At 36.0% G+C, this 16,908-nt stretch overlaps 1 protein-coding gene across 3 annotated transcripts; it reads right to left on the reverse strand.

Moving 5' to 3' along the window:
- Nucleotides 1-371: 371 nt before the first annotated feature.
- Esyt2 (Extended synaptotagmin-like protein 2) lies at nt 372-16,884 on the reverse strand. 3 transcript variants are annotated; one of them, XM_053744797.1, is made up of 24 exons: nt 16,542-16,884; nt 16,127-16,234; nt 14,401-14,598; nt 13,626-13,667; nt 13,174-13,314; nt 12,644-12,720; nt 12,138-12,204; nt 11,727-11,872; nt 11,420-11,540; nt 11,107-11,170; nt 10,705-10,811; nt 8,150-8,244; nt 6,393-6,441; nt 5,802-5,891; nt 5,179-5,265; nt 4,685-4,843; nt 3,886-4,038; nt 3,322-3,469; nt 3,075-3,170; nt 2,590-2,668; nt 2,117-2,209; nt 1,432-1,528; nt 1,178-1,318; nt 372-912 (listed from the first exon to the last, which is right to left on the reverse strand). In XM_053744797.1, exons 1-24 carry the CDS (start codon nt 16,542-16,544, stop codon nt 826-828), a joined length of 2,448 nt encoding a protein of 815 aa, XP_053600772.1. In that variant the 5' UTR covers nt 16,545-16,884; the 3' UTR covers nt 372-825. The 3 variants fall into 3 exon arrangements, with proteins under 3 accessions (XP_053600772.1, XP_053600774.1, XP_053600773.1); XM_053744799.2 differs by having other exon boundaries at nt 16,676-16,883; XM_053744798.2 differs by lacking the exon at nt 8,150-8,244 and adding an exon at nt 9,122-9,207 and having other exon boundaries at nt 16,542-16,882.
- Nucleotides 16,885-16,908: the final 24 nt, after the last annotated feature.

A 16,908-nucleotide genomic window follows, 5' to 3' on the forward strand; every position in this document is an offset into this window, starting at 1 on the left:
AGCATTATAGCATGTTGACTCACTTCACATGATTTCTACTTAAAAATAAATGCATTCATAATTTCGTTAAGCGAAAACGATCAAGTGCAGATTATATTTGAACGCCTACTCTGCAAAAAATAAATAGTTATAATATGCGACATTTGCATAAACATGCATATCAATCTATACACAAAGTGCATTCTTATATAATTTATAAACATAACAATAAATTGTTAGTAACAAACAGAAAAAATGCAACTATTAGTATTTACATCACAGACAACAATTTTATCATAGGCTATAATTTTATAAGAGTGAGTTTTAAACACAAACTACATTCCTCTTCTCTTTTTTCTCAATACACTTCAAAATATAATAAAACTGTGCTTAGATGTATAAATATTACTATTATATATAAAAACAATATTATTAATAAAATGAACAGAAGCATTAAACTTTGTTTATGAAACAGATTTTGTCACTTTTTGATTCTATATTTGTCGCCATGCCATGTAACAAATGTGCACAAAATTTGAAGTGTTCATATAAATTATTCACATGTTGAAACTACCATGTAATTAGTAGGTACTACGTAACAGTACCTACTAATTCCATGGAAACTACACATCTCATTGTAATACTCACAAACAAAACCACAAAAAATGCTGCCACAAATTAAGCCTTCATTTTGCCAACATATAATACAAAAATATTGTTATGGCATCTTTTATATTCATACAATATAATTAACAAAAATAGTAAATCATAAGAAACAGATTCATGTTGAAAATAATATTTTGAACCTCCGGCTGGAGGGGAGTTATAATTACATTTAAATAATAATTATTCCCTGGGAGACGATTCAGGCATAAGATCAAACCACATAGTCTTCGCCTCGCGGAAATCATATTGATTGAGATGTACTATTACCTGAAATAAAAAAAATATATATCTAACATATCTGATAAAACTTAGGATACCTAAGGTACTGTATATCGTTACCCACGGTACCCACTGGACTATTTAGAATACTAGTCGGTAACGATTTTGTCTCTCTAGTTAAATCGTCATTTCATAAAATCTAGAGAAGTTATGGAAACAATTTGGTGTACTAGACATAAACCGATCTCAGTACATATTCCGAGATCTCTCGGATCTTTAAATATCTGATACTAGAGCGTAAGAACTACGTTACCTGTCCAATGACTGGACTGCCACCGAGGAAGCCCTTGTGCGTGGCGACGGTGACCTCGAGCTGTCTGGAGTGGAGCTCCGCGTGGGGGATCACCCACTCGAACTGCTCGTCGTACTCCGGCATGCAGCTGTCCTTCACCACCTGACCATACATCAACAACGATAATGTTGGCGACAAGTCATCAAATCGGTTACTTTTTTGAAAACACAACGCTCTTTTATTGGGAAAAATGAATATAATCAAATTAAACTTACAATAGTTTTGCGTTTAGAGTCCTTATTTCTGCCTGGCAATAGATACAGCTTCACATAGGGGTCGGGCACATTGCTTGGATCCTTGAGCGGTATGTGCCTGTAACATACACAATAGTTGAAAAATGAAAATCCTTGAAGTACGGCTATACCTAGGTCTAGCCGACTAGACCTAGGTGAATCAGGTCTCGGTTACACCTAAGTGTAGCTTGCTATGTTCAGCCAGGTTTAGCCTTTATCATACCGGCTAGACCTAGGTGCAATCAGTCATCATCAAGCATTTAAGAGGTTGTTCTGGTCGGTGGAGCCGCCGCCGTTTACATCTATTCTCTGCCTTCGATTTAACTTCCCTATACGACACGAAGGGGATTGCAGGGGCCCTTCAATCAAGAATTTCATAAAGTTGTCGTGTCGTATAAGGTGGCCAAACATCTTTCTTCGTCTTGTCTCTAAAGCCTTTAGTAACAAAAACTACTCTTTGATCAATTTCAGTAGTTCCTCGTTAATTTTTCTATCCATTCAACTGATTTTCTCCATGCGCCATACGTGTGTTGCTTCGAATGCTTCCAAACGCATTCGGTCCTTCAGCAAGGTCCTGCCACTGCCATACAACGCAACACTCCAAACAGTGCAGTCTGTTGCAGATCGCTAAATGAAGAGAATTACAATACTACCAAAAGTTACTCACATAATTTTATGAACTACGATAAATAGAGTTTGGTTCTGCATGCTGTATCGGAGTGACAGCAGGATCCGTCCCAGGCCCGCTTCTCCGGCAGATCTGGACAAAAATACATGAATAATTTTAAGTCTTCGAACTATGTATCTACCTTAGAATATGAGTCCGTTTTCTCCCGTGGATACCAAATGAGATTAATATTGAAAAATAAAAAGGCTTTGATGGCTGATTGGCAACAACGGCATTTCTCATTAATTCAATTATAAATTAACCAAAAAGCTACACGGCATAGTTTCAAGATTTACTCTCGTGAAATTATCGACTCCATCTCTTCCAATTTTCAGCTGTGATTTGTGTGACATTAACCATTTCCAAAGAGAAAACGCTAATGACATGCCCTGGAGGATATGAAGCGGAGTGGTCACATTCTAAGGAGGGAATCACACGAGAAAACCACTTACCGATTCCGTCGATATACTTACGTGGTCAAGGACGACGTTCTATGGACTAGTTTAGGAGATTGCCTTCCTGGCGTTGGCGCTTGATAATCTTGGTCTACCTCTGAAGAAAAAGAATTATAAAAAAATATTGAAACTTTAAAAACACATCTGCCCGCGTCCGCCTGTACACTGAAAAGTCCCGACATCAGCAGCCCTCCGTGACCCACTGCTGGGTTTAAGCGTTCCATAGAAAAGTCCCAAATTCGAACGCTACTCGTGTCACGTGATTTTGTATATCAATCTGACTCATGTATTGTAGTTTTCATCGACCAAATTTTTTTTCCAGTGAAGGAAAACATCGCAAGGAAATCTATATTCTATAGGCAGTTGATCATCTACAGTGTACAAAGAGAAGGCCATGGCAAACCACTCCATTAAAACTACCGAATTATGAGGAATACAAATATAAGGAGAAAGTTGTTTAAGATAAAACAGACAGTCAACAAAAGAGATGGTGTAATACTAACCTTCTTTGACTATTTGCTCTACAGGTATAGATTTTTGCGACGTCTTATCCGAAGGTTGGTCGTCAATATTCTTCAGTTCAGCTTCAGAGGACGGAGCTGTAAAGAAAAATCGTGAAACATACGGGAAAGAAGTTGTTTGTTCATGGTTGCAAATTTGACGCGAGATTTCAAGTGGGTTGTTGAATGGCTGTATCAATAGGTTTGAAGCTCAAATTGTTTAGTACTGATGTATGTATGGGTACGTCACCTGGTTGTTCGGACGGCGTGTCCTGCGGCTTGTCAGTGACATCAGCGGGGACGGGCGCGGGGGAGGGGGAGGGGGCCGCGGGTATATTCGCTGGTGCCCCCACAGGTTCATCCTCAACGTCATCCTCTTTCACGGCCTCTTTCAAAATCTGCACATTGCGATAATCAACCAAGGAATTTTACACCCCTTATTTTTTAAAAAAGCACTTATATTCCTGAGATTTACATTAAGATATTATGATTAAATTATATTATCTTACAATAACAAGCAATTTACGTGTATATATTCATGTATGTAATTTATTTCTCCGAAACGGGTAACATTACTTTCGATAGTCATTTGTATCTATCGCTGGCCCTCTCTCTCTGATATGAGCGTGTTACCGTATGTAATCTCGAAACCCAGGCTGGCGGTCGGTCGTTCCGACCTGATATCAACCTTTGAGAATGCAGTTGTCGCTTTTTAGCTGTTAAGAATTTTTATCCTATAATCACCTTTTATGACTTACACGGGATTATATGGTGTGGACTATACAGTGGTTACAGTAAATCAAAACTTAGTTACCCTAAGTTGCAAAGACAGGATAATCTTGGATTCCGGGCCCGACTTCTGCAGCATCAGGGGTTGCGTCAGCAGACTGAGGTCTTTCTGCTTCAGCAACGACGAGATGGAGTACACCAGCTGACCCAGCTGACTCGACGTCTTCGAGTCTATGGCCTGGAAAAGTAAATACTATAGAGTATCACGTCTCACGGCGTCACTAGTTTGAGTAAACTAGGAAAGAGCTAGGAATTAATGGCTATGTAGTACTCTAAGGCCATATTTATTTTAAAAATATTAATGAAATTCTTTCGTAGATAAGTGGCAGACAACATCGCTAAGTTGTGCATGGTTTAAATATGTTGCTGAGTGCACTGAATATATATCCTTGCTACCATGTTAATCTGGTATGTTCACCGAGGTCGACCTTGATCGACCTGACCTACTCTTCCATTCGTCTCCATTTCAAAAAAAATATACTTATCTTTACATATTATAAAGAAGTCCCCCTGTCGCATTTGTCTGTCTGTATGAATATGATAAATTCAAAAACTTCCGGACGCATTTTTGTACAGTCTTCACTAAAATAGATGTTTAGGTTTATAATTTACTAGCTTTTGCCCGTGGCACGCCCCCGTGAATTTCCCATGGGAACATTTATTTTTCCGGGATAAAAGGTAGCTTTTGTCCTTTTCCATACTTCAAACTACATTTATGCAAAATTTAGCGTGAAAAGATAACAAACTTACTTTCAGATTTATAATATTATTTAGGATTATGGTATTACCCAAGCGAAACCGGGACGTAGCGCTAGTATAAATACCTTGATCTCCAGCGTGTCGATCTCCGGGTTCTGCACGAGGAAGGAGAAGCCGATCTCGTAGACGGGGTCGTCGGTGCGCATCTGCACGGCCGTGGTCTCAGTCCTGCGGCCCACCGACACCGTCAGGTACGGGTCCGGACGAGACGATGCCCGGGCGTTCTGTTGTAACGACATATCTACTAAATTCCGCTCAAAATAATGTCTTAAAGAGTTGAAAACTGGTTTTTGAAGAACTAAATTTTTCATAATTGTAGTTCCAAATCGGATAGATGTGGTTGGCTGAAAAACACTCCCAGGTGTTTTGTTAACAACATTTCTAAATCCTGCTCGAAATAGTGTCTTCTTTTCACTGTAGTTCCAAATCGGATGGTTGTGATTGGTTGAAATACACTCGGTGTTCCCGTACAAGTGATTTCGTTTATTTTACTTAAACTTACTTAATTAAACGCAAAGTAACGTTAAATATTTATAAATTTTAATTATCTTGCACTTACAGGTAGTTTTTTGCAGGAGTCGATATAAACGGAGAGTACAGCTGAGCTCAGATCACCGGTCTTGATCAGTTGAGTTTCTGTGATGGCCTGTAATGTATAATTTTAACGTCTTTAAGTTGTCGATACAATATCCGATGCCTAAGAAGCGAGCACCCATACTCACATTAGTATGTTTCGTATAGGAGTTATTCATTGCTTAAAATTTTTACAAACAAAATATCTATCGATCAATTTGAATAAATAATCAACCTAAATAAAATTAATTAAAACTAAAAAAATAAAGTTACCAGGACCGATAATTCAAATGAGTTATCGGTCCTGGTAACTTTATTTTTTTAATAACTTTATTTGGTAAAATCCACTGCCCCACCAGTTGTAGTCTCAAAATGCTAGTAGTTTGTTGCTTAAATAAATACTATACATGAAAACGTGCCTGAGAAGGTCGAATTTCTCAACATCATAGTATTCTGCAAATTAAAACTTTATATATTTGATTTGATTGATTGATTTCATGAACCAAGTTTTTTCCTGTGGTGTCTAATTTCTGAATAAATATTTGACTAATACTAGAGTCAGAAATTTTTCATCTAAGTACTTAATTAAAATTAAAAACAAGTAGTCACATGGCTGAGATCCAGCGCGTCACAAGACAGCCGATGCCAGGACAGCCGCAAGTGCACTTTACCATGCTTGGCTTGCTGCAGCGTCTGCCACTGTAATAATATATATTTTTAATATCTCACCTGCCATCATTGTTCCATATGCTAAATAAATATTTTTGAAATATTAGGTTTCCGCAAACGAGACTTAAATCGTTATAAACATCAAAATCATATTACTAAAGTACCTAAATAGAATAGCTCCTCGCCTCGCAATTTTGATCATTTAATATATTGATATAAAAAATTAAAAGGATATTATCCCAATTAATTATCTACTGGACCGATGTTATGAAATTTGGTACACGGGTAGAAAATAACCTGGAGTACCTAACATTTAGGGTACTTTTTATCCCGAAATTCCAACGGGAGCGAAGCCCTAGGGCGCAGCTAGTATTTCCATAAAATACAGCCTTTGCTTTCATTTTGGATTATTATACTACAACATGAGTATTTTTTGTAAATGGTGCAATAAAGAGCTGATCGATCTACATTTAAAAGAAACTTTCTTTGGTTAAGAGTTAAGCAGAAATCCAAAATACATTTGAAGCTTACCGTGTCTATTCTGCCAAACCGTACAACTTGCGATATATCCAGCGAGCACCTGGAAAACATCGCACATTATCGAGAGTCAACGCGTGGTCTACATGCAACAGACTATAAGCGTTGTGACCAAGTGTTGTGAACACAACAAGCGACATGTTAGTTACCACACTCGAAAAGTTCTTTAGTTTTTATAGATGTGTTATTGAAAGCCAAGCGTTATAATTGATTGGCTTAAAATGAATCATGTAAATGCTGCTATAGTACGAATATGTATCAATTTACTTTACTAATAAAATATTAATTTATTTTACTAATAAAACCCGGTGCACGTCGACTCCATAAGGGCCGGGCTACATTGCTCCGTTGCGTTGACGTAGCACGTTACTACTCCGTTGTTTTCTATAGGTTTTGACATTGAAGTGCGTCGAAGTACGTCGCAACTCCATAAAATGTTTGCGTTGTTCTGGGTTGATGCGTCAACGGACGTCAACGCAAGCTAGGACGCTTTTTTGTATGTATTATGACTGGTTACGGCGAGGCGTGCGTTACAAATCCATACAAAAATGCCTACGCGTTACCAAGTAGGTGTTCACCGGCCTTAATGTTAAAACTGAAATATAATTATAATCTAATAAAATCATAAAAATACAACATCCAATACAATTCATTAAGATTCAAGAAGTATTCTGGTTACTTCTCATTAATCATTGGTCTGTTTCTATATAATCTGTTGAAAATAAAGTGCTTTCGATTGTCGTGCGGTGTGGTCGTGAATGATCCTTGAAGATTGCATATTTATATTGTTGTGACAGTCAATTTGTGCGAGTATACAGAGACTACATGCCAGTAAGAGACGTCGCTAAATTTAATTCCCTTTATATATTTGCAAATTATATATCTATTGCTATATAAACTATAATGCTTTACCCAAAACAAATATTTCTGTATAACATATATATTTCATTAAGCACAAATTGTATATGTGCTTTAACGAGATAAAAATGTGACATCAATTTTTGAAAATGAAAAGACTGGTTATTAGACTATTAATAATATCTAATAAAAATCCAAATGTATTTAGCAACGTCCAGTGATGTTAATAGCGTACAAGTTGACATTTACATAGTGTACAAGTAGTCAGTACAGAGTGTACAGTGGGCTACAGAGAAGGCCCGACAGCCACCGACCTGCCCAACTTTTCGTCCCGTCCCGCGCGGTCCCAGTCATATAGCTTGATGACGACCTCCGTCGCAGAGCATCGAAGAACGGACTGTCACAACCCACCACATTACAGATATACATTTTTAACTAAAAACCGGCTTAGGATAGTCGATAGTGTCAGTTGTATTAGTCGTTATGTTGTATTGGATAGAATATGCCACACATTATATACAGACCTTTTTTTGTAAAATAAATATAACGTAACACACTTAGCTAAGAAAATAAATAAATACATAAATCCAGTCTCAAAACTTAGATTCTTAACATCATCATTGCGTTAAAATATATATTATCGCCTGCATAACGAGTAGAAAACGGATATTACCAGCATATTATAACATATTTTGACCTTGCAATTTCGTCAATAAAAACCCTATGTTACCAGCAAAGAGGACACAGGCAATTATTTTCTACTCTTTATAAACAGATTGTACAAGATATAATAATGTGACAGTAAGAATCTAAAATAGAACATGTAAAAAAGAAGAAAAAACAACACGATGAGATGACGCTATAGTGACAATGCACGTAGCGCTGAGACGGACCTGCCAAGAAAATCATCGTTCTGAATCCCCATTCCCGGGTCCCAGTCCCATAGGTCGCACTGCAGCTGCTGGCTCTTCCGCGAGCTTATTATCGCCTTGGGACAAACCACAACATGGACACATTAGTTTCGTCGCTCACCATACATATTTTTGCCAATTTATCCATCAAAAATATTCTTAAGTTTTATCCAAGTATATAAAGCCCCAATTTTTTTATAGAAGTGAGAAACTATAATTTTTTACTTCCATAAAAAAATATTTTAATTAAAAATAAATATTCCGTTGGAAATGAAATGTGTGGTTTTATTCCATAGCTTTAGACATAGTAAAAATATATACTTGTTGATACTTACCAACTCCTAGTGGATCCAACGTTTTTCTTCGTATCTTAATATATAGGTTCAATGCATATTAAGCGTTAAGCAAAAGCGATTGAAACAAGAGAGAGAAAGAGAATATTAATTATATTCACTCTCTTCTCGTAGTTAATGAATTATGAGTTAAACATTGATACTCGAGTGTGCAGTATACTTTGTACAACCATAATACATAAGAATTGAAATTTAGGTAATAGAAGGACTGAATAAATTATGACAATTTAAGTGATTGTCTTGCCCGCCCAATATAGAAGTTCAAAATAGCATTGACTCATTGTGATTCGCCCACGCGTGTGGAGAACAGTGCCGAAACGGAAATGTAGTCGTGACAAATTGTACAGTACGAGTACACTGCAGTTCGATTATGAGTAGACAAACCATATAGAAGCCAATTACAACATAGAATTCAAACGAAAGTTATCGACATCGCTCATTTGGAAACCCGCTAAATTCGTGACTTTTCCAGGCAACTCTATTGATACGGTCTGTCTATGGTCATCTACTTCGCTATTCTACAGGCAAGTGGAAGCCGCCACCCGTGCACTCGCGCCCTCCCCGCCTCCACCCCTCCCCCTCCACCGCCTCATGCACTCACCTGCCCAGCTTGTCATCGTTGTTGCCGTCATCCTTGTCGAACAGCTCAATTTCCAACGCTTGCCCCAGAGATTGCATTACGCGCGCCTTTAACACGAACGCGCAAGGCCGACGCAAACATAAGTAAGAAACAAAATCATATTCACGAACGTTTACTTAAACTTCATTTCAAAAAGGCACATAAAGAGTTAATTGCTGATGTTAACACCAACGTGACAATTTTTCGGTAATTTGAAAGTAGTAAAGCCGAAACCGCGTGGCAATAAAATCGTAAATGCCAATGATGTACATGTTAATTTGGCAATATATTAATACATAGACGACAAAATATATGTGCCTTTTATGTGTATGTTACGCAGCAAAGCTTAAATGTGAGTAAGTTCGTTAAACTATTCGCCCAATTGACAGATTATTTAGTATAGAAAAAATTGTAAAACCTATAATTAAAATAGGTCACTTCATGTCGATACATCTCTAACGAGCCCATATACATACACATTACGGCTTTGAAGCCTACATTATGCAAGTCTATGATTAGGATAAATGGAAACGTAATTTAAACGCATTCAAAAGTAATAAAAACAAAAAAAAAATAAAAATCCTGTTAGCACAATCGCACGTATCGGTAATTGCAAATAAAATATTAGTGAATGTCTGCAACGCAGCTCACGCTACTTGGTGAGAACTGAATATGCCCATGCTCATTCCTGAACGCATTCGATGGTAGGAAATAGCAACATATATCTTCTGTAAACAGACTTTATAAGCACCAGCTAAACTTTTTGCAGCAGATTTGAATCATGAATTTGGCTCTCCCATATAATTTGGCTGATATGTAACTTGAAGTTAGAGTTGTTCTTTTTAATATACTGAACATACAACATTTGACTGGTGTTTGTATAAAGCCCATGTCCGAATATTGTCATTATTTATTTAAGCTTTACTACATTGAAATACAGTCTGTAAAAGTACAATAGGCGGACTTATAACATTCATCCATAGCATTCTGTGACAGTTACAAACAACTTAAATGTTTTTATCATAGAACATATGTTGCTATTTCACAAATTTTGTGATTAGCGATCTCTCATATACCATTCTCGTCGCAATGAGAATTTTTATTAGTGTATGATTTGTGAAATACTTCAGAAATGAGTCATAGTCGGTACACGAATAACATAACCCTCCAAAGATCAATACTCACCGACAATCTTCACCGTAAACCAGATTAGTTACAACCCTCATAATTTAGTTAAAAAAGAACATAAAACTCTTAGTCTTACTATAAAAATACATTATCCGCCGAGATTAAAAACATATTGACAACAATAAAATGTAATTTAACTGTGATAACTTGAAATGGGAAGATATGTGTATAGCAAATGTTAAAACTTTGGAAATCGTTTAAAATTTTTATAGTAAGACAGTCAATATTTAAAATGCCAGCTAAGCCTTTAAGATTAGACACTATAATAAAAAAGAAGTAATAAATAATTGAAGAAAGTACTGTACCCTGGAAGTGCTATAGATGGAAGAAGAGTAAAGAGCAGTAAGAGAAGAGAATAGAGATAGTATGACGCTCACCTCACACCAGTATTCCCAGCGGGGGTTGACGTTGTTGTCGATGTGTTTGGTCTTCCATTGCTGAGCGCCGACCGTTATGATCGCATATGGATCTGACTTACCCTTACCTGGATAACGTCATTTATTATTTATCAATCATACAAAATAAATATCGATAAAGATTTGTTTTTTTTTTTTTTTGTTTATAATGATCAACTTTTAAAACTATAGGACCGATTGTGATGAAATTTGGGACGGAGATAGATCTTTACGCTCCGAGTGTCAATGGCTACCTTTTAACGTGGACGGACGAGGTCGCGGAAATTATTACTAAGTGTCACACAACGCATAGATATATGACCAAAACTATAATAAAAATTAAATTTGATGTGTGTTTGAAGATAACTCTAGAAATGTACTCACCTAGCATTGATACATCTTTCTTCATGAGATTCTGGGCTTGGACGAGATGAATTCGCAGGACACCCTGAAATAAAATAAGTTGAATTAACAAAGAGAAAAACATACCTTTGCCGCACGAGGAATGTCGTATGAGGCTACTAAGAGATACATAGCCCTAGTTGTAGGCAACAATAGCATTCCAAGGATGACGTCAGGCAGGCGGCCGGTTATAAAACCGCAGCCTAATTTTCAGGTAATTTTGAGGAGACCCTGGGTTTGGCGGCGTCAGAGCACCGAAACACCAAGTATCAGCGAGAGAGAGCTATGCGCTTACCTCAGGTTCAGGCATGCGCAGATCGACGGTGGGAATCTCGTCGCTGAGCTTGATGGGCAGCTTGTTGGGCAGCACCATCATCCTGGCCACTTGCTCCACGATGCAACGTCGCAAGATGTCGCTGGAAATTCATATTTTTATTGGGATTAAAGATAGATAATCTCACAAAGAATAACATAATTATGTTACAGACTGACACAGACGCACGAGTACTTTTATAAAGATTCCGTTTTTTTCGTTTTGCGATAAGGAACTCTAAAAATGAATTTCAAAATATATAAATGAATAGAAAAACAGGGATTGTAACCTGAAGCCAGGCATGTCGAGCACGTCGGCCGCGCCGACCAGGTTGAAGTCGATGGCGGGGTTATTGAGGAAGAACACCTGCAGCCCGCCCACCAGCGGCATCTTGGAGATCAGCGGCTTCATCACCACGCGGACCATGCCGTGGATCTGAAATAGTAAATATATATATATACAGTGCTGTGTATCAATATATGTTTTGGGTTTAGTGGGTTGGGATGGAAATCCTCCCCAACTACCCAATATGCATTAAATCAAATGTTAAAATATCTTAAACAGTAATTTTTATACTTAGAGACATAAAGGAATATAAGGAACTGAGCCTAAGCTAGAGAAACGTACCGAAAGAAGCTTCGAATTACAACCTCGAATTAAATAGCGTATCAAATTTAATATAAAATAGTTTTTTTCTCACCTGGAGATCTTTAATTCCTCCTCGAACATGTTGAAGTACAAAAGATATATCACAGTCACCGGCATAGCTAGAAGAAAACAAGTCAGATTATGATGGGGTTTTTATTATCGGACAAGTTTCTTGAAGGTTTATGCTTACAAAACTTTGACCTCAAAAAAGCTGGACCGGGTGATTTTATTTATATAATTATCTAAATTTTAAAAACCAATATATCATTATTATCGAGTTCTTACGTAGATAACAGACAACGTACAGCCGAAACTAATGAGCGTAAAAAGTTTAAATTTGGGTTAAACAGGTATCACGATTTTATTCCTCAAGGGATATCTGTATACCCCGTGTATGAGCCAAGAGTTGCGAAAGTCGAAGGCCACGTCTAGCTGTATGGTTATTGATGGAATTGAGATTAAATAATACATTATGACAGTCTGCTAGTCCATCGCATAATCTCTAAGATTTTCTCGAAATTACTACAAAATCAAAAACTATAACTAAATAATACTTACAAGAGATCGACGTCCATAATAATTTCATTCCTAGAGAGATTCTTGTCGTAAACCTTGACGCCGCCGACGCGTGGCGCCTGTCAACACCACATTATATTGACCTTAATCTAATCAATAATTAAACACAAGTTCACACACACATATAAATAAATCACAGTGACTGATCAAGTCAAAGAAATTCATCTACGTTTTTTCAAATGGAAATCCTTAATATAAACTTACGTCGTTTTAAAGAAGGGGTTTTAGTTAGATGGGTGGACTTTATAAACATAATGAAAAGTCGGTAGGAGACAATCAATTGTTCAGGTTCCCAAGATACAGGTTCCTAGTTAGCAGACAGGGGCACTGCCCTTTTTAACTGTAACTCAAAAAAGTAAATAAATTTATTCATTTAATTGCTTTCCTTCCTCAGTTTATTCCTTATGGCTGAGGATCGTGGTGTTTGTTGTCAATATTAATACAGTGGTTTACTATTGCTTTCTCCACACGTATTCGTTTTAAATGTAGTACATATTGTAGAATATACTTACGATTGTGCCCAGTATCATGCGTTCGAATTTGAACCCATTCAGTTTGAAGTTAGCTAAACTTTCTGCGACGGCTGGCTCGATGGAATCCTTCAGAAGACTGCGCGCATAATGATTTACATTCGGCCATACTTGCTGCAAAATCTAGAATGAAAATACATAAATTTTAACCATAGATATCATATATCATAACGTCGCCCGTTCCAACTAGATGTGGTCGTACATGAAAATAGTACTCCGAATTCAGAGTACTCGAACACGCTAATCTCATCGACTAATTATGATTCATACATTGACTACACTATTAAGTTTCCTCATAAGGGCGGCGACGATTGTGAAGGAGGACTCGATCTGATTATTTTTCTTGAAAACTTTCTAACATGATTAAATAATATTAATGAACATTTCAACAATGAGGAAAGAACTGGAAGAAAATGTTGATTAGGTTTACTCACCCTGTTTAGCCATTCAGCGCGCTCGATATCAGGAAAAAAGACCTGTAAATTATGTACTTCATTAACATAAATACATTATGGATCACATTTACATCAAGTTGAGAGGGGTTTATTATTATATTTAAGGTATAGAAAGATCCTCATGCTGCCGTCACTACACTGGTACTCAAGTCGAGAAGCAGATGACGATCGATATCACGCCACGGGTTACGCTAAGTACATTTTGTTACATGATAGTGTCAACTAAACGATTCTTTCTTTCTTACTAATATTTCCAAATGTACAAATGTTTCCTCGATATTCAGTATGTACGTGTGAAAATGTGATGTAGTACATGTATGTATTATATATATATATATATATATATGTATATATATATATATATATATATATATAATACAAATAATAGTACGGCATACGGCATCCTCGATTAAACAAAAGGTGGATAACATATACATATATAAATAATTAGTCTCGTCTTACATGATAACGATCTGTGCGAAGTGGTGGTGGTGTAATGGTTAAGACGCCCGCCTGTGAAGTTTTCATCGACCACCACTTGCTTTCGGTGAAGGGAAACATCGTAAGGAAACCAGAACTTTGGTTGATTATAAACTTGTGTTTGATGGAGAAGACAATGGTGAACCACTCCATTAAGAGTGCTAAAAAAGTATTGTATAAGTATTTTATGTTTCATTCCACGTAATGACAACGACCCACAGTCATGAGGAATACGACTATGTAGAACATGAAAACTTTTTAGTGAATAACTAACCCAAGCGGGCAAGTCGTCGAGCCTCGCGAGCACCACATCCTTCTCGGAGGAGAGGGCGGCGGCCTTGGCCAGGTTGCGGCGGTACTCGCTGTCGCGCCGCCACTGGTCGCGCAGCACCGACAGCACCACGGGCCCGATCAGCCAGGCCACGCTCCATTGCATGTACCCAACCAGGTACACCACGCCGACTATTGACACCTGCACGTGCCCATAATCTATTAATGCTGATTAAGAACCTGTTATCTTTGCGTGTTTTATCGTGTTAATTAATTTTCGATATGCTACAATGGAGACATTAATTATTAATAGAACAGTTAACAGAGCACTTTTTAGAATGTCTGTAGAAAGAACAAGTATTCTTTTCATAGCAGAAAGTAATAAAAATCTATACCTAGGTATTTTGTCAATATGCAGATTTTAAACCTAGAAAATATAACTATACATTCCAATGTTCTATAATATTATCAAAGACATCATAAGTTATAAACTTTTTTCATTTTTCATTTTGTACATGCCTTGATGAATATCATACATGAATATCTAATACATTAAATATTTTTTTAAAATACATATCTGTATAAAATATGATGTATACAATAAGAAATTATAAATACCTACCCTGTCCCTCGGGCTTTGTGTTGAATATTTTAGCAAGCATGATGTCACTGTTATCAACTAACAGTTCACATTAGCATGCAATAAAGCAGCCAGTTCCCCACAGGCAGTATTACAGCTAACATGATAACTTGTGGTGAGGCAATGTGATAAGAAAAAAATATAGGAATATTTTTACAATTGTTACATACATTATTTAATTTTTAAATCTAGAACTGATATTTTAGTAAAACCAAATAAATTTATAATTAATTAATTACCAGAATATTTAAAACTTCAGATATATTAAACAAATATGTAAAAATAATATATTTTGAGGCTTTGTGCCTAACCAGAATTTTTTCACACATTTAAATTATTTTGGTCATATTCATAGTTCAATGCCAGCAACAGGAAAATAAACATGCAGATTATATGCTGTTCACATCCCACAGACAATTTATTTTAATAAGAATTTTATTCACAATTAAGGTCAGCAACATAGGCCTGTTTAAAGAGCATAGTTTAAGAACCTTGAATAACTATTAAATTATTAAAAAATGTAATCAATTACTTTTTTGTAAACCATCCATAAAGAACCATTGAAGGTCAAACACCTATTGAGTGATTCAACTTAACTTCATGGTCAACACTGACTCATGCTAAGATGCTGTCAGCTATTTGTATAAGATAAGGAAATGCATTTCAAATGTTCAAGTTTCTCTTGAAAAAAAATATTAAACCAAATAAGTATTAACTATAACTATGAAATGGAAATAATTAACAGTTAGACTTGATTTTACAAATCAAAATATCAGCAGTATCATCAAAAATATAATATGTAATTGATCATGTTTTGCAAGAAAATTTACAAAACAGTAGTATTGCTTCACACTAATATTACAGATATACTGTCTAACGAAAGTAAAAAATATATATAAATCAATTTGTTTCTATTTATCTTGTATTGGTCATTATCCATATACTCTATCTACAAAAATTTATATATGCTATAATGTTTATAAGCTAAGTATGAGAAACAACAACAAAAATAGTACATAATATGTCCATGGAAAATAATGGAATCCATGGAAGAGATGATTAGTTCAATTAATAAACAAAATATTCTCACCTTTTTAAAGAACCTATAGATCATAGAGAAGACAGTAGTACTCTCATCACTAGATGGAGGCAAAGCTGCTTTACTAGCCGCTGCCATTTTACTATCACTTGCACTTGCCTAAAATAAAGGGTTAAAAAATAACTTCAAAATAATATTGGTGAAAAATATTTTAAGTTGGTTTACTAAATAATATGCATTTCATCACCCTAAAATATGTGTACATTATTTATTTCAATACCAAATAAAACTAGAATTCTAATATACATTCACAAATTATGCATTGCATTCTTGTCTAACTACTAAAGCAGTGTGAATCATTTTTATTTATAGAATGGATGGGATTTGGGAGCAAAAACAAAATTATCTAAGTATACATAAAACAATATTTCAGGAAATACAAAAGATACAGGAAGAGGACACATACCATGCTATACAATTAGGTGTTGTGCGAGAACGTACACAAACAAGACTAACACCAATACACTATGTGAAAAACTAACAGATTGATGATTTATCTATGTAAATGATGGCAAGAGCCGACCTATGGTGCCGACGTACCTATATACTGAAGAATTGTAATGTTATTGTCAGTATTAATGTATAAATGACTTTTACTGTATATTGGGAAAACAAGTGCTAACTACATATTATTCGATATAAATAAAAAAGTATTATTTTATCACAAAATGTTGAAAACTTGAAAATAAAATCAAGACGACAGTAACGCAATGGAAAAGGCACAACAGTTCTTGCATTTGACTGACAGCAAACTGACAACTGTCACATGTAAT

Source organism: Plodia interpunctella, chromosome 5 (assembly GCF_027563975.2).
Source record: "Plodia interpunctella isolate USDA-ARS_2022_Savannah chromosome 5, ilPloInte3.2, whole genome shotgun sequence".
Classification (NCBI taxonomy): Eukaryota; Metazoa; Arthropoda; class Insecta; order Lepidoptera; family Pyralidae; genus Plodia; species Plodia interpunctella.

Coding starts and splice junctions, on each gene's coding strand:
- Esyt2 (XM_053744797.1), bottom strand. Junction 5,266..5,801: donor ACGCGCTGGATCTCAGCCAT/GTGACTACTTGT, acceptor TATACATTACAG/GCCATCACAGAAACTCAACT. Junction 2,210..2,589: donor AGAACGTCGTCCTTGACCAC/GTAAGTATATCG, acceptor ATTTTTGTCCAG/ATCTGCCGGAGAAGCGGGCC.